We start from the raw sequence: 18,036 nt of genomic DNA on the forward strand, positions 1-18,036 counted from the left end.
GCACCTGAGTGCTAGGGCAAGTCCCTTAAACTGAGTCTTCCCAGAGCTGATCTCAGTGTCTGTGTCTTTCTGCAGCTGGGTGTGGCCCTGCCTGTGTCTGTGCTGGAGGAGGCTTAAGACCCTGGCTCAGCAAGACAGGTTAAAGGGAGCCCATGTTGGCAGAACAGGCAGGCTCAGCGGTATCCCAGCCCATCAAGTGGCATCTTGAAGGGGGGCAACCCGTGACAGCGAGCTTTGCAAAGACGGATGATGAAACATTGTGCAGGCAAAATGATTGACTTAGCATCTCGGTGGTGGTGGTGAGAGAACATTTAATAACCCTGGTAGCCTTAATGTTCCATTGGCCAGTGAATTGCCTAGCGGTGTGGGGCGGCGGGGGGCCCCTCACGCACCCGCTGCCGCAGCCCTTCTGGCTAATGATGAGGAAAGGGGCCCCTACGGCTTAGTAGCAGGGATCCCCAGCCCGCCTCCCCTTTCGGGGAGAGCTTGTCTAAGCCCGGGTTCCTCATGTAGCTCGGGGAGAGGGGGGCGTAAGGCAAGGCTGAGGCTGCCCCCTGAGAAAGAGTGACACCTCAGCACCAGGTGCCTCTGGGGAGGAGACATCTATCCCTTGAAGAGTTTCCCCTAAGGAGTAGCAGGCCGCACTGACCTCCATACGTCATTGGAATGTCTGCTTAAAAGAAGAACATGCTCAGCAGTCCCCCAGGTGAGGCAATGAAAAGAGAGGAGGGTGTTCTGGCCGTGTCACCCATCCCCTGCCAAGTCAGACCCTTGAACCCATCTCTGTTCACACCTCCTGGGTGCTGGGGCTGGGCTCGTCCGGGCCCTGCTGATCTGTCTGCTCCAATAGTCTGTCAGAGGACTCACCCGTGCTTTCCAGTTTGGCGTAGCCTACCAGACTGATTTGGTCAAGTCTAGGCCAGCTCCTGTTCTTCCGGTCTTTGATGGGTGCCACCAGCAGCACGCCCGGCCTGCCAAGGTCCAGCGACTTGGAGTGACCCGGGTTGTGGAGCTGCACATCTGAGCTGAATTCGTTCTTGGTGCCATCTGGGTTCAGGTATGTCTCGCCCACAGTGACAGATGGAGGCTCGCTGTCTATGTTAATAACGACATGGCCACCCTGGAGGTCATCTCCTCTGGGAGAGATGCTGCTGCCCCTGTGTGGGAGAGTCCATGAGAACCGCGGTGCATCATCTGGCCCCACAGCCAGGCTGATCTCCCCCTCATCGCCTGCCCCCCGAGTTGCAGACGGCTTCTCAATGAGACAGTTGTTCACCTTGATGACGGGAAGTGACCGGGCAGTGGCAGCCAAAGAAATTACCGACTCAGCCCCGCGGGCGAAGGACAGATTGAGGTTCCCCTCCATGGAGTTGCCAGAGTCTGAACGGACGCTGAGGAGGGACATGGAGTGGGAAATCCCCTTGTGATGGAGCAGCTGGGCCGTCGTCTGGAGCCTGTTATGCCCGTAGCAGTCGGCCCATTTGTTCCCGGGACTGGAACAGGATTGGAAGCCGCTGGAGGAGAGATCCACCTCGTAACAGCCCTCGACACACTCGGCATTGGCCTTGAGGAGGGGCAAGCTAGTCCTCCTCTGGCAGTATTTGTCCTCCTGGCTGAAGTCCTGGGCGAGGCCCGGAGTCATGGAGTAGAGGCCTTTCTGCATCAACAGGCGGGTCTCCATGTCCCTGTTCTCGTACAGCATGGTGTTGGCACAGATGACAATGAAGAGGCCGACGCCCATGATGACAGGGCCAATCAGCTTCAGCTTCTCGCTGTGAGGGAGGTAGCGGGCTTGGGCAGAGACCTTCACTTCCTTCTTCATGTCCCCCGTGCCGCTGGAGTTACCCAGCCTGGCCCCAGGCCCGGCTGCGTGTGGGCCCCTGTGAGGCCAGTAGCCCACAACGGCAATTGTCATGCCGACCAAGACGACGGAGACGCCCACCATCACGAAGGCCCCTGATGGCGAGCGCATCCGGAGCTGCCCCTTCACAGCCACCTCGGTCGGTGGCTTGCGCCTGAGCCTGCGTCTGTGCCTCCGGGGAGGAGGGGCGGGTCCCAGGGGCTTCTTCTCCAGAAGATCCTGATTTCTCATGGCTCTGCTGGCTTCGGCGCTGCTGGCTGTCATGACATCCTCCTGGTCAGGTCTTTCTAGAGAGTGGGGGAGAAAAGAGATGAACAGAAGGCATCACTAGCAGACAGTGAAGAGGAAGGGCTCACAGCGGAGGAGCTGGGACATGGTGGCTCATGCAACCGGCCTTCCCCTTCCCTTTTCTGCGTCCTGCCTACGTCCTCCTAGAAGCATTTTTCTCCTTCCCACTCAGAAGCTAGACAACGGGTGGTGTCTTTCAAACACAAGCGCCTAGCCCATGCCCACACAAAGCAATGCACATCTGCCTGATGAATTAGTAAGACTGGTTGCACGTGTAGTGGAAGAAAACAATGATCCCCACCCCGAACAGCTCTGCAAACGAAAGGGAGATGGTGCACAGGGATGCTGGTCTGTGCAGGTGCAAATGGCTCCCTGGGCACGTCCAAGCAGCGCAGGCACATGCAAGATTTGTTGGCCCAATTACGAACAGGACAAATAAACAGCCCTTGCTCTGACAACGTTCACACTGAAGTCGTGGCGAGTAAGGACTCAGGCTTTCACCCTGTACTTTCCATTTCTATGGCACCTTCTAGGGAGGGATGTCGAAGGATCTTACACATATTAGCTTAGCCTCACAACATCTCTGGATGGTCGGTCTCATTATCCCAGTTTACAGCTGCAGAAACTGAGGCACAGAACAGGGACGGCAAGTCTGTGTGCAACAAAATCCAGATCTCCCAACTCCCAGCCCAGGGCCTTAGCAACAGAGCCATTCTTCAGGCAACAAGAAAAATATCTCCATTAAAACAAAACAAAGTAGCAGAGGATCTTGGGAGCGTCACATTTATTCTCCAATCTGCTCAGTTTCCTATGCAAAACAAGTTGTTTTTTAATGATCAGCATTATCATTATTATTATTGACTGCCGCTGAGCCGGGAGTCTGATCACCAAGCTGTGAACTTCCATAACTCATGCGCTGCCATCATTAATGGTAATGACCTTCCCTTTCCAGACTCAGCCTGCAGCTGCAGTGAGGATGCTAGAAGCCCGGCAGAATCCAGCTTGGTTTTCCCCTGCAGCGTCACAGGGCTGACAGCAAGATCTTTGTCAAACTAAGCTGATGTCTCTTGAAAGAGGCACAGGGAGCAGATCAGGGCAGAACCAGGGGTCTGGTTTATGGCCACACTTAAAACTACCCTTTCCATTAATGCCACGTGAGGGCTTCAGTGGGTGAGAGAAAAAGCTCTTTTCTTATTACAGGGTCAGTGGCAGGAGAACTGAAATAACGTAAGAGTCTGTCTTACTGATCCCTTTTGCTGCCATTTACTTCTTGTTCTTTGCACAGCTTGGGAAGCGGTTTGCTTTTCGCTCATAGTCAGCTGCATTTCCTCAGTGATCCTGCAAGAGCTCACGCGGTTGTGTTTGGGCTCCTAGCACTTCAGGGATTGGTTGATATAAAAAACCCTATTTTTCAATGAAATGTAAGAGTCATATAATGTAAGGCCAGGAGAGATTATTAGATCTAGTCTGACCTAGGAGAAAATATTCACCTCTTCTGAGGCAGGCAGGATTTGAACCTGCAATCACTTGCACATTAAGCATAGCACTCTTCTACTAAGCAACTGAGAAAGTAAGAAAATAAACAAACATACGGACAGTATATTTCTATTGGTATGTGCAGTAGGGAGCCAGGAGGGCAACTGCCAATATACCCCAAAGGTACCACATGTTCAAGAAAAATACCCTTCCAGAGCAACACAGAGACAGATTTAGTTGGTGTTGGTCCTGCTTTGAGCAGGGGGTTGGACTAGATGATCTCCTGAGGTCTCTTCCAACCCTGATATAGAATCATAGAATATCAGGGTTTGAAGGGACCTCAGGAGGTCATGGAGTCCAACCCCCTGCTCAAAGCAGGACCACTCCCCCAATTTTTGCCCCAGATCCCTAAATGGCCCCCTCAAGGATTGAGCTCACAACCCTGGGTTTAGCAGGCCAATGCTCAAACCACTGAGCTGTCCTTCCCCCCTTTGCTCTGGAAGGGTATTTTTCTTGCACATGTGGTACCTTTGGGGTATATGGGCAGTTGCCCTCCTGGCTCCCTACTGCATATTCTATGATTCTAGGACGTTCCCCTCAGCGTAGAGCAAAGACACGGGTTGACTGCACTTGGCACGCACAGAACAGTTAGCCACGTCTGAGTGGCTTTTCTCCCACAGAGGTACAGCATGCGCATTACTCTGCAAGTCTTTGTTAAATATGCAGGAGCAGAGCCTGTTTTCCAGGTCAGTTCTAGAGCTGACTGAACTGTCCGATTACCCCCCGTCAGATCCTTACCTGGGCTCATCAGGACACCACGACAGTGGCTGGGGTATGCTGCTGGGTTAGCAAACAGGCACTGCCTGAGCCCTGGATGAACACGCGGAGAATATTTCCCCTCACGTTGTGGTTTGAAACTGGGTTTAAAAATAACCACATTCCATCTTACCAGCTGACAACATTGGTTGGCACTAAGGAAGTTTGTGTCCACACACCAACTTGGCAGCTAACGGCATCTTGTCCCTGTCAGAGGACGAAGCTGGCATGCAACTCCTTTCCTGTAACTAGGCTGAAATGTAGTATTTATGTGGCACGGATAGGACAACCCCTCCCACAGTGCCTGTATAACTGGCTTGGTCAGCCCTCCTTTCTCCCTCTGTGTGCATGACTTCCGGGCCCTCTGTCCGCTGCGAAGCAGGACTGGAGAACTGCCCAGCTTCTCCCACAATGCACCGACACAAGCACGCAGTGTGTAGATGTGGACGCGCCATAGTGCTGGGGCAGCAAAATTACAGCATGGACCCAGCCTGAGTTGTGTTCCTCGTAACGGGTTAAAGTGACCATGCCTCTAAATCACAACTGTCTACATAGCATAGACCAACTCGCAGCCTTCCCCTGCGGAGTTGGGAACCCAGTCACAACAGCACGGGGATTCGCGCACCACAGCCAGAAAGAAAAATTGATTAGAAACTAAAAACACACACAAGGAAAGAAGCAAGGAAAGCGACCTGCCTAATTTCACTGCCTAATTTGAGCGAAGCAAAAAGCCAGCGAACAGCATAACCAATGGAAAGCAAATGAGATGCTAAAGTTCTTCCAATTTTAATCATCTTAAGGCGTTATTAGTATCAGAGGGAAGGAATTAAATATACAAGCTTCATGATGACAGTGTGTTCCTGGCACAGGGCTGTCAAGCTATGACAATTTGAATGAGGGCGATTTAAAGGAAAAAAAAGCCAACAAAACCCACAGCCTACTGATGAGTGAGTTTTTAAATCTTCCTTTGAAACATACTGCTAAAGCCTCCATCACATGGGGAAAGGTATTATAAAGGTTGCCTTAACAGTCACCTAAAGTGATGGAGTCAGCCCCAAAATGAGCGAGATTTTCTCCCTTAAAACCGTCTGCTACCAAATGAAGTTACCAGGCATTTTAAATCTTCCCTAATACTTCTTAAGATTATGTTTGCTTCTCTTCAGTGTGCCATTGTTTATATTGTGTTGTTTCCAGCCCTCTGTGGAGAGCAACTAACCTCAATTACAATCTTAGATTTGACCTACCTTTAAAAAGCTACATTAAAAACTTTTTAAATGTCCTGCTGACAACTCCAAACTCCGTGGATTTTGCAAAGCCTCTTTGATGCTGCTGCAAACTTTGGCTGTTGTCGGGTCGAGTGAAATCCACTCCCCAGAGCACAGTCCATTCCCTGCAGTTGCAGGGAAGAGAATTCTTATAAATTTCACACACAGTCTTACCATCAAAACACACAATGGGCTGGTCCTATTTTTGGCTGCCAGTCTCTTTAAACCTAATTCCCTTCCTATCTCATTTAGCTTCCCCTAAGCCCCACGTGTTACCTTGCAGAGCGAAGCGAAGACCCAGCTGCTTTTCAAGGCAACTGTCTATAATTGCTTGGGGACTAACAAGCATCACACCCAATTGACCCTCATTCCAAGGGTCATCCGTCAGTCAGACTTAAGTTTACCTGTGTCCCACACAGCCCGGCTGTTATTCTCACCCTTCAGTACTGGAAATGACCCGTGTCAAAAGTGCCTGCTCACACAGCCGGAGCTGTTAAAAATAAAGATGACAATTGTGTAAGATGGCACTTTGACGTACCCGGCTCTGCTGCTATGCCCTCTACTCCTCTGAGCCACGTTCTGCTACTTACCCTCTGGTTTCCTCACGCAAGACCTGATTCGAAGCCTGCTGAATTCATGGGCTTTGGATCAGGCCCACAGCGTCTCTTGTGCAGCACGCACAACGGACGGTGCCAGCAGCTAGTTGTGAAAAGGGCAAGTGAGCTAGTGGCCTTCTGTGCGATGAACTGGGGCTCATCTAGTGCTGGCAAGAAAAGCCAGCAGGCCTCTGGTCACCTCCAGACCAGGACCACACAGGCTGTGCGAGCTTCCTTCCCTGCCACACGACCTGCCTCCACTCTGAGCGGGAGGTGCTGGTGTCCACGTGGGCAGGGAGTTGATTCTCCATGATCCGCTCAGTCTTTGGCTTCTGTGCACAGCCCTCCAACCAGGCAGCCAACCAGGGAGGTGAGCTCTGGAGCGCTCCGTAGTGGGGTGGGCGAGTGCTGATCAGAAGAGGGTGTGTTGCGTTTAAAGGGGCACTGTCCAGTTTGACTGGCCTCCCGGAACAGTCTCAATCATTTTATTCCCTGATGCCCGAAAGGCTGTTTGTCCTGCAAATGATCACTGCACATGGCATTTCAGGACAAGCAAGAAACAACTCACCCTGCCTCAAAATTTCTTCATGTGACATTCTACCCCGCCCACAGTGTCCTCTCCTGAGCATAGATGGTACCACACAAAGCGGCGTGTGTTTAAAAGTTGGAGCATTTAATACTCCTTGCAAGAGATGGCTGTTCCCAGACCTCAGCACCATTGTCGTTATTAATAGAATCCCCAAGGGTTACAAAAAATCCAGCATTGCCATCAGAATCTAAAACTCCCAGACACGGTCACTCGAGTTAATTGATTAATTCGGTATTTTAGCAGGAACACAAAATCCCACTATGTGTAAAGAGAGACTGAAGCCCTCTCTGTTCTGTGTGGGCATTTGAGCCCCTACTGCGCTCCCTGTAAAAGAGGGGAGTTTTCCCCGGTGTCACTGATGAAAGATGCCCCGTCCCTCCTGAAGTGCAGTTTGCTGTGCAGCTTATCGGCTGCTGCCTGCCACCCCAGAGGTGGTTGCATTTCAGCAGAGCTGAATGTCTGCAGTTTGGGAAGGGTTTGGGGGTCCCATGGGATGAAAGATGCTACAGAAATGGCATTAGCACTATGGTGCGAGACAGCAGCTCAGCTCCTAGACTGGGAGTTTGGATGTTAAGTTTCCAATCCCTGCAATAAGCCTTTCATTAAAACTCATTCAACTCGTGCTAGGCCGAGCGCCACAGGCCTGGGTTTGCAAAGCGCTACACAAAGGCGTGTTAGTTTTGGCAGCATCCCTCTGGTTTGCTCAGCAGTATAGAATGAGCCCAGCATGCTGGAAGGAGATGCTTCTCTTCCACCCTTCCATAGCATCGTCCATCCAATGAGCCTGAAGTGTCCCAGGCACTCCCCTCGTGAGCCAGGACAGTATCCTGAGCCACGTTCTACAGATGGGGACACAGACTCACCGAGGCCTCCCAGCGATCAGCGGCAGTGCTGGGAAAGGAACCCAGATCCCTGGAACCCCTCTCCTGTTCGTTACCCACGAGAAGCAGAGACAAAAGGATGGAGAAAGTGTTGCCTAGTGGCTAGTGCACTGGACCAGGAGTTAGGAAACCTAGGTTCTATTCCTGGCTCTGCCTGTGGCCTGCAGGGTGACCTGGGACAAGTCACTGCCCCTCTCTGTGCCTCAATTTCCCTGTCTATAATATGGGGATAACGATACTGACGACTTGTGTAAAGGGCTTTGTAATCTACTGATGACAAGAGTTGGGAATTATCATAGGACATTCCCCACAGGAAGAGCCTCAGTCCTGCCGGCAGTATTTAACCCAATCCCCTGCTCCAAACATTACACCTTTGGGTGAGCGACCTGGACGAGGATCTGGGGAATCCAATCCCCACTAGTTGGGGAAGGGCAGCCCCGGTTTTCCTCGGCACTTCTGAAGGCGCAGTCAGGAGAATGGCTATGCCAGCTCCTGGATCCAGGCTTGCTGCTGTGTGAGAGGAGGCTCTAGGGAACCCCTGGTTAAAGTTCCAGACAGAAGCAAGGCCTGAGGTGAGTCCCTTCCTTTCGCTGCAGTTCACCCCTGGGTGCTCCTGCCAGGCACGGCTCATCCCTGAGGCTTGTAACACTGTTTCACAAAAGGGAAGGGTTTTTCTTTGGCCTTTGGAATGGATGAGATTGCACCAAACAGCCAGGTATGAAGCAAAACTTTCGTGGGGCAAGATATAATCTCACAGCCTCCTTTCAAAACCTTCCCCTCATCCAGACCACACAGGCCGAGTGCTGGGCCGTGCCACCCCCACACTCAGCTGGTTCTTCAAGAACAGGGTCTGTTATGTTTCCAGCAAAGTGCTACTCACATGCAAGCTTGTTTGCTCTGTGCAGCTGCCTCCCTCCTTGGCTGGAGTACTATAAGAAGCCATTGAAGCAGATGCCATAGTTTCTCTACTTTGCAGCTCATGCACCCCCAAAACACTGGAACGGTCACAGGCTCCAGAAGGGGGTTTTCAGAGGAACCCCCTGTTAGAACAGCCCTGGCTAATCTGCAGTGACTCCTGCAGCAGGCAGCTTTCTCCTGTACCCATGCCCTGGAGCCCAGATGGGATACAGTGCTGCTGAACCGAGTATCGCTATTCCTGGACTGATCCACCGCCACCAGTGAATCCCCTCAGCGTCCCTGTGAGACGTGCTTTCCAAAGTAGCCTGCTACAGGTACTCCTTAATGTACTGCAGGCAAAACAGTTGCTCGCTCCTGGACAGCAAGAGATGCCTGAGGAATCTCGGGGAATGGGGGGGAGGGATAGCTCAGTGGTTTGAACATTGGCCTGCTAAACCCAGGGTTGTGAGTTCAATCCTTGAGGGGGCCATTTAGGGATCTGGGGCAAAAACTGGAGATTGGTCCTGCTTTGAGCAGAGGGTTGGACTAGATGACCTCTTGAGGTCCCTTCCAACCCTGATATTCTGTGAATGTCGGTATCTCCAGAGAATGCTACAGGACAGGAAGCCTTCCTCTGCCTTCCTTGGGGAGAGGAGAAAGAAATTCCTGGTGCTGATGCCCTACGTGGAATGGACCTGACCTAGGGGCCCTCTGGCAACCAGATGCTCACACTCTTTCTGGACACGCAGCCCAATACCATCCTGGGGACCACTTCCTTGCAAGCCAATTGTCACATCCTCCCATATGCCCTGCGTGGCAGTCCCAGGCCCACATGCAACTTGGGTTCTCAGCACTGCCAGCTCTCATCATATCTGATGTTTTTCTTAAAGATGCAGGCAGCTCCTGGATAGGACTGATTGCATGAGCAATTGTGATTGTGGAGGAAGTGACCCGAGTGCACCTTAAAGGCTTAAACTCCCCCCCACAACATGGCAAATAAAAAGCCCCCCACATTTATTATTAGTTTTTAAATTCATGTGGTTTTCTGGGGGGAACTCATGCTTCGTGAACTTTGGGGGTTTACAGTACTGAGGACACAAACTTGTATGAGCTAAAAGGTGGGTGCATTTTAAATCGCTCTGTCAGGCTGGGCGAGCAGGAGAACAAACAGCTAGAGGTTTGGAGGGGAGGGAGGCGAGGAGACTGGATCTGAGGGAGCGAGATCTCAGAAGGAGCAGAAGGAGGGAGGCGGTGGCAGGAGGAGCGAGGCGGTGGCAGGAGGAGCAGGAGGAAGGAGGTGGAGGTGGTCGCAGGAGCGAGGCAGTCGCAGGAAGAGCTCTCATGCTGAGTTACCTGCAGGGCAGTGCCCAAGCACAGCCCAGAGCCGGATCTCTAGAAGTGGGTGTCTAGGTCTCCCTTTGCAACGCAGCTGTGCAATAGCCTGGCCGATGCAGCGTGCGGTGGGAGTGCTGAACACTGAACAAATGCTACAAAGATCATCCCCTTTGACTGGAACGAATGCAACATCCCTTTTCTGATGCATGTGACTCAAGAGACCTGGTCTGTTACAGATAGCGCCCTTCCAACCCATTAGCTGGAACAGCACATGAGCGCCATACTCCAGAGCACAATTAAACCCTTGTCTTACCAAGACAAACAGAGGGAGAAGGTGCCACCACATTAGGTCTCACCCGGGGCCCAATCTGCGCCCCATCAAAGTCAGTGGAGGTGGAGCTCAAGGCTGCATCATGGGAGCAAGAGCTGAGCTCCCCCATGCCAACACCTCTGAGAGAGGAACTGGTGACAGTCCCAAGCAGCGACACCAGGCAGCAAAAAACTTCACACGGCCCTGGAAGCCCCACAAGCCCCAGCCCCCATCCAGCCACAGAGCTCCCTCCACCACTGTGCTGTCACCCGGGTGGGAAAGACATCCAAGACACGACTGCTGGGAGGGGCCAAGCAGCGCTGCTCCTGCTGGAACAATCATCCCCGGAGTCACCTCCCACCAAGGAAGGAGATGGGGAATCATAATTACAGTCTGCGCCAAGATATGATGGTTAAAAATAACTCCCTTTCAGTGTAACCTTCCAGCGCCACCCACGCCCAGGGGGCAAAGAGGAGATGCTCCCAGAGCCCTCTGCCATGTGCAAGAGCCGCGTTGCCCCCTTCCTCCATCCTTAGCTTTGCTTTGATCCCTGGGTCAGTCTCCCCTTTAATATCTGAGTTGTTGGACTCGGGGCCCTGGGAGGTTGGAGGCTGCTCGTTCCTCCCAGGACAAGGACAGCAGGGGCAGTGGCAGAGTTCAGCCAGGGTGCCCAACATCAAAGGGACCACGTCTTGGGGCTGAGCTCCCCCGCCATGGCTCATTCAGCCCCTGGCTGTGCCAGGGAGTTGACCAACAGGGGTCACTTAGTGCTAACTGTGATGGTGGATCCTGTGATGGGATTGGGTCCATACTGGGTCCATAATGACCCAGAACAGTTAGCTCCCCCTCAGCCGCTGGTGTGAAATGAATCAGAGGGCTCGGGTCCGTGCCCAGTGCACTGGCATTCCCATCACAAGAACCTCATCAGAGTTGGCAGGAATTAGCCATCTTCACAGAAAAGCCAGTGCCCATCCCCCCGAATGCTCATTTCAGATGGGGACGGAGTACACAGTGGCAAGGTGTAGGGTGTGAGGAGGCCTCCCCTGGTCTGGGGCTCACTGGAGCATTTTCAGCCCATCAACAATAAAGTCATAAAGAGCAAGGTTATGCACTAAAAGGCTGCCCGGAGAGGGCGTGACCACCGCTCTGCCATGCACTGGGGGGCCCTGCCTCGTTCTGCTCCTAAGGGAACAGTGTCCAGCAAGAAACGCCAGCAGCTCTGCCAGAGCATAGAAGCCCTGGTGCTGCCACCGCCCCCTCTGGGCGGATACAATCCTGAGGCAGCTGCTGGGCTTCCCTGCTGAAATGCCTTTGAGAGCAGGCCAGGCACAGGCCAGCGCCCAGAGCCTGCTGCCGGGGCAAGGGGCGCTGCATGCAGGGCTGCTTAGGACAAGGATGAAGGGCCCCCCACTGGGCTGCAAATGGACAATCCCCAGCAGCAATTGGGCAGCAGCAGGTCCCATCTCAGCCTTCAGCATCATTTAGGGACTCTGGGGAGCCAGGCCTGGCCCTGAGCCGGGGAAAGGAGTCAGAAGGGAGGGCAGTGGGAGCAGGCCAGGAAGTGGGTTCATGCCCTCCCCCATCTCAGAGACATGTTTGAGTCCCCCAGGCACACCCCTGGTGCGAGACTCAAAGCCCAGGGTGAGCAGCAGAGGCCCCTGTTATACTGCAGAGCCCAGGCAGGGAGCGGAGCTGGAGGGCTCAGGGCAACCTCTCTGCTAGAAGGACGCGCCCACAGCACAGACAGGAGCCCGGGACAGAGCCACAGGCCTGGAGCGGACTGGCGAGGAGGGGTGAAAGCCAGGCATGAGAGGGGCTGGCAGGTAGCGTGACAAGCCTCTGAGAGCGTGTGAGGGGATCTACCCCGTCCTGGAAGCCGCAGGGGGGAGTGAAGAAAATAGAAGCCGGTGAAATGTGATGTGGCTGGAGCCACCGAACGAGACCCACTAAAACCCCAGCCAGAGCCACAGGGGCTTCTATTTCTGGGCCCCTAGCACTGGAGAGAAGGAAAGTGACATGAAGGCCAGAGGAAGCTTCTAGGTGCAGAGCGGGGCAAGCAGGACGTTCAGTTAGGAAGCCCTGGTGCTGGTTCTCCAGCAGGCACTAGCCCGATGCTGCCATGTTCCGTTCCCACCGCAGCAGGGGGATGGTTGGAATGGAAAACACCCACCTTGTTCCATACAGTTCGTCGCCCCTCCCCCTTTGAGCAAAGCACCCTTGGGCCCTACACTTCTTCACAGCATCTCCTTACTTGTCAGTCCCCATCCCACTCCATGCCTCAGCTCCCTGCTCCAGCCCCCTTGGCCCACAGCCAGATCCCAACCTCCAGCGAGCTCACTAGGATGAATGTTTGAACAGCAAGCCAGGCTGCGGAGAGACTCGGGAATCAGCTGAGACTCATCAGCTTAGTGATTTCAGGCTTGCTCTTTGCTCCGGAGTAGCCCCACGCACTGGCTTCAGTAGCATTGCTCCCGTGAGTAAGGGTTACCAGTCCACAGGATCTTGTGCTGGTCCTTCTCGTCCGAGTCTTTTAGCCGAGAAGTTAGGAACAAAAGAGACCTCCCAGAACTGGTGCTGGATTGCTCCCTGCAGTCTGTATTTCCCAGAGCTTTGTCTAGTCCAGCCTCAAGTGACTCAAGCAATGGGGCAGAGTCTTCTGTAGCCTGCCGGAGCTCACTGATTGGATGTTTTGGCTGGTATCCAACCTAGATTTTCCTTTGCTCAATTTCCCCTGCTAATCTCAGCGATGCCTCCTTGCCCTAAATAATGCCTCTGCCCCCTTGGCTTTTCAACCTGTCACAGCTACTGCCTCTTTTTCCATCATCATTAGACTGCTTCCATTTCTTCCCATGGATAAAGAGTTCAGCTGCCAAGCCCAGAAGGAAATAAAATGGGCAACGTGGGGAATAAGGACGGGGGTCTTTATGGGTTTTTCTCCGCAGAAACCAAGCCTGTTTAATTGTTCACTGCCCATTATTATCCTTAGGGCTGCCACTTTCTTGGCTTCCTCCCTCGGGTAAAGTCTGTGTGTCATGACAATTGTGATATTTGCAGCGAGCCATCAGCATACCCCAATGCAGTGTCACCTTGTGATGACATTCCCATTAGCCTCCAAACTAACGGGGGACTATTAATTAAATCACGAGTAAGTAGATTTTCTCCTGCGCCTTTCACACAAGGATCTAACAGGCTTTACAAGCGCAAACATGAACTCATTAACTGCCAGAGCCTGGGAGATAGAAAAGCATTATCCCCATTTCACAGACAGGTAAGTTGAGCCACAGAGAGTTGGGACTAGGACTCAGGAGTCCTAGTGGCCAATCCCCTGGCCTAATCATGGGGCTCTGCCTTCCTCTGGATGTCCGCCAAGCTTAAAGCTGGAGAGAGCAGGACAGATCTCCTCAAATCTGGTACCATCGATATCAGTCAGGACTTATGGCCACTCAACTCCCCACACAGGAGCCAGGAAGAGGGTTAGCACGCACTGCAGGCTGGGGAAGCTCCAAGAACACAGGCTAGCAGCCCTGGCTGTCTTCCTTCAGGGTGACACAGCCAGGAAACAGCTACTAGCACTGGGGGGTTTCAAAATGTATTTGCACAGAGGCATTCAATGCCTAAGGGGCCCATGTGCATCAAACACGCTGCAAGACATTGGGAGCCTGGTGCCAGGTCTGTCCTAAATCGCCATGTATCTGGGCCTGATCCTGTGTGGTGCTGAGTGCTCTCAACGCTGGTGCGGGATGGAGGACCTGATGCCAATCTCCTGAAATAGGGCCTTAAAAATCCACCTATCCCAGCCCCTGCGGGAGAACAACCTCTGCAAGGGTCCTGCAGCCAGAAAGGGGGTGACACTGGTGCAGCAGTCTGCCAGCATGTTCTGAGCACCCCTGTTTTATTCTGCTGCTGGGTCATTTCAGCAGCTGTGACCCCAGCCTGTCCCACACAGAAGAGGCCCATGTGTGGGAAGTGTACGTGCAAAACAATCCCCCTTCAGGCGATGGATTCAGAACAGGGCTTGCAGCTGTAAGAATCAGAGCTCGGCATCTAAAATACCACAGCGCTGTTCATGCATCGCAGTGTAGCTCTCCATCCTGAAGTTGCCCTGGGCTCCCGGACACATCAGCTCCTTCCAACTCTGCAGCTGCTAACCAGTCCCCGAATATTTTGCTGACCCGAGCGGTCACCTGTTCTGCCCAGCTGGTGGGCTGCAGGCGCTACCAGGCTCGTCACTGCACTGTAAAAGTCAACTAAGGGCCAGCAGCGTAAAGGAGTTTGCTTTGGGAGGGAGCATGGTCTGGTGGTTAGAGCACGGGACAGGGAAATCAGGACTCCTGGGGTTCTGTCACTGATTCACTCTAGGATCATATGCAAGGCACTCATGGCCTGATTTTCACAGGTGCTCATCAGACTCTCAACCAGGATGAAGGGAACAAACAAACTGGAGCAGGCAGGGACTAGTAGGAAAGAACCAAACAGCAGAGTGACCCAGAAAGATCAGAGCCATGGACAAGGCAGGCAGTGGAGGGGAGCCTGGGTTCTATATAGGGAAAGCTTTATACCCAGAGAGCAGTGACCTAGCCCTCCTGAATTGTTCCCAGCAGTAAATTAACCCTGGCTTCTTTGGGATTTATACTACATGGGGTTTATTCCTTACTACCCCTAACAGAGATGTGCAGAAGCATCCAGCTGATTGCTAATTACAAAGCCTGCTTTAGGCAGATTTGTTCTGCTAATTACACTAATCACCATGGCTGGGAACTGAACTACAATCTGTCACACGCGGGTCAAGCCAGTTAGATGGCCACATAACTCATTACAGTTTCTTAGAAAGGGTTTCTCATCTAATTGTCTCTACTCTGGCCCACTGCCCAACATGGGCTAAGGTTGCACTTCTCTGGGCAGATTCTGAAAGGATACCGGCATGGCTCATTGTTTGCACCCTTTAAAACAATGAATAAATCCTATCTCAAGAGAACAGTATATTAACAGTCTAAGCTCAGGGTGTGTTTTTTTTTTAAGCTCCTTCACCTAATTGAAGGGGACAGAGTGGGCCAATAGCAGCCTTTCCTCTAAAAATTCCTACTCACTGGAAGTGGCACAGGGTCTCAGAGTAGCCAAAAGAAGGAAATGGGAGAGACAGCTCAGTGGTTTGAGCATTGGCCTGCTAAACCCAGGGTTGTGTGTTCAATCCTTGAGGAGGCCATTTAGAGAATCTGGGGCAAAAATTGGGGGAGTGGTCCTGCTTTGAGCAGGGGGTTGGACTCCTGAGGTTCTATGAAATGTACATACCAACATATTTAGTGAATGATCCAGCAAAAAGAAGTCAGAGAAAAAACACATGGGCTGCAATTTTTAAGGCATTGGCTGAGTGCTCAGCTCCCTTAGGCATCTTTGAAAATTCCAGCAATAGAGAGGAAGATAAAAGCTGCTCTATGGGGCTCCTAAGTTATTGAACGTTCATAGCCGGGGAGGAGATCCCAGGGGTGGATTTCTTCCCTAGTGCAGCCAAGGCCAGAGAAGAGGATTTACAAGTCTGGCTGGTATTACTCAATAACATCTTGGAACTCCCCCCCCCCCCCCCCCGCTCCCTCTCCACCTCTTGCCCCAGCTCCCCTGTGACTGTCCATGCAAAGTCCCCGCCATTGGCGGTTCCAGGATATTGTTCCTTTAAACGGCTGCTTTTGGAACACAGTATGAGGACAGAGCCTTGGCCAAGGGCATCTCATCCCAGCACAGACCCAACAAAACCCTACAAGCACTGTTGCATTTCCCCCAGCCCTGTCACACACCTCTTAGCTTCAGAGGATGCAGATTTATGAACAGGAGTTTAACTCACCTTCAGGTCAATGCCTGAGACTGGGATTTTAGCCTCTGCAGCCCGATTCCCTCTCTGTCCCTTCCTGGCCCCCTTAACACAAGGGGAAGTTGCACGAAGATTGATCCTGTGGTTTCTGTGCAAAGGGCCGGCCGGAGTCTCTTTCTACAGCAGTTCTCGGATTCGAAATCTCCAACAGCCTCCTAGCCATGGACTAGATCAGCCTCCCTAGATCCTCTGTCTCTCTTCTCAGCCAAAATCTGCCTCCAGGATCCAGCTGCATGTAAACACTCTGGGATTTGCCCTGGGGGAGCCTTCCCGCCGTAGGTTGCACGTAGTCTATGACAACCAACTGTTTACATGTGTGTTTCCCCTTCCCCACCCACCCACAGCACACTTCTAGGAATTTCACTGCTGACCCAGTGGAGTTTGTCCAGGAAGTTTCTCCCCTGGGGGGCGAAGGAGGTTTGACTGGAATCCGCCCCACTTTACAAGACTAACTGTTGGGTTTCTTAACGTGCTAATCCCCAGCTGAATCAGTCACCTACCAGCTGCTGCGGAGCCACCCCCAGCGCGCCGAGTCCGCTGCTCTCCCCATGCGAAGCGTTTCCAAAGCCGGGCGTCTCTCTCCCGGGCGGATGAGCGGAGAAGCGCGGCGAATCGCCAGCTGCGGGAAACCTGAGGCCGGGGGGCGAGCCGGCTGTCCCCGGGAGCGGCGGGCTCCGCGGGGAAGTTTCTGCGTTCTCGGGGAGGCCGGACGAAGGCGCAGGAACCAGAGGCAGCAACCGCAGCCGCGCAAGCAGAGGGTTTCCTCGCGGCCCCGGCACTCACCCGCCCGGCCCAGCTCGGCCACTTTCGGGGCGCCAGGGTGGGCCGAGTCCTGCCAGCGAAGTGCAGGGCCCCGCCCGGCCGGTGGCACTCGGGGCGGGGATGCTCAGCCCACGCTGGAGTGGGAGGGGAAGGGTCACGTCTCTCCACCCCGCCTTGTGGCCGGCGGAAAGGGGCAGGCAGCGCCCGGCACGGGAGGTGGCCCCGGGTCACTCACTCCACAGCCAGACGCGCGGCTGCGCCAGGGGCCCACGGGATCCGGAGCGCCCGGCCCAGGCACTGACCTCTCCGCGCAGCCACCCCGACCCCCTGCCGGCAGTCACCCCCTCGGGCCTCCGCGCTGCCCCGCTGCGGGGGGCGCCCGGGTCCCGCGGCTGCAGCTGCTCCAGCCCCCGGAGCCCAGGCTCCATGCTGTGCCCCCTAGAGGCGCCTCCGGCTGTGGGACGCAGCGCAAGGGCAGCGGCTGCGGGGGGCTCAAGCCCGGGCGCAAGGGTCCATCCTCTCCGCCCTGCTGCGTGCGTGGGGTGGCTGCTCCCCAGCTAGGGCGTCTCAGCGCCCCCCACCCTGCCCGGGATCTCCTCCCCTTAATCCTCCACTGGCCTCCTTTTAAACCCTGGCTCCCCTCCTCCTCTCCCTTGTCTTCCGCCGTTCTTCCCTCGGGCGCACACGTTCCCTCTCCCGCTTCCCCCCCTGCTGGTCTCGGATTTCTCCCCACCCTCCCCTCGCGGCCCTGCTGCCTTGGGAGAGTTCTTCGGTGGCTTCTTTTCTTCTTCTTCTTCTTTCTTTTTTTTAAAAAAAAACATCTGCACCATAAAGTGACAGAAATAAAAATGAAAAAGACTCCGCCCCCCCCCCCCCCCCCCAGCCCTCAGTTGCTCTGCAAGATAGTCTCTGATTTCCTCGCACAGCGGCTTAGAAGGAGAGGGAAAAAACTAGAGCTGCCTTTTTGGATGAAACTCGGACTGGTTCTTAGCACCAGGGGGGGGGGGGGGGGTAATTAAAAATCAGTGTGGAACAGGTTTAAAAATACATAGAGGCAGGCGGGAAAGGCTGAGGACATTCTCCCCTTAGATTCTAAC

At 53.7% G+C, this 18,036-nt stretch overlaps 1 protein-coding gene across 4 annotated transcripts; it reads right to left on the reverse strand.

Annotated features, from left to right (window-relative positions):
• Positions 1-294: 294 nt before the first annotated feature.
• TMEM200B (transmembrane protein 200B) lies at positions 295-17,606 on the reverse strand. Of its 4 annotated transcripts, XM_075121353.1 has the most exons (3): positions 16,678-17,606; positions 16,151-16,406; positions 295-2,148 (listed from the first exon to the last, which is right to left on the reverse strand). In XM_075121353.1, exon 3 carries the CDS (start codon positions 2,123-2,125, stop codon positions 788-790), a length of 1,338 nt encoding a protein of 445 aa, XP_074977454.1. In that variant the 5' UTR covers positions 2,126-2,148; positions 16,151-16,406; positions 16,678-17,606; the 3' UTR covers positions 295-787. The 4 variants fall into 4 exon arrangements, with proteins under 4 accessions (XP_074977454.1, XP_048681594.2, XP_048681591.2 ...); XM_048825637.2 differs by lacking the exon at positions 16,151-16,406 and having other exon boundaries at positions 295-2,144; XM_048825634.2 differs by lacking the exon at positions 16,151-16,406.
• Between the last annotated feature and the right edge of the window lie 430 nt (positions 17,607-18,036).

This window comes from Caretta caretta, chromosome 19 (genome assembly GCF_965140235.1).
Source record: "Caretta caretta isolate rCarCar2 chromosome 19, rCarCar1.hap1, whole genome shotgun sequence".
NCBI classification, from domain to species: Eukaryota; Metazoa; Chordata; order Testudines; family Cheloniidae; genus Caretta; species Caretta caretta.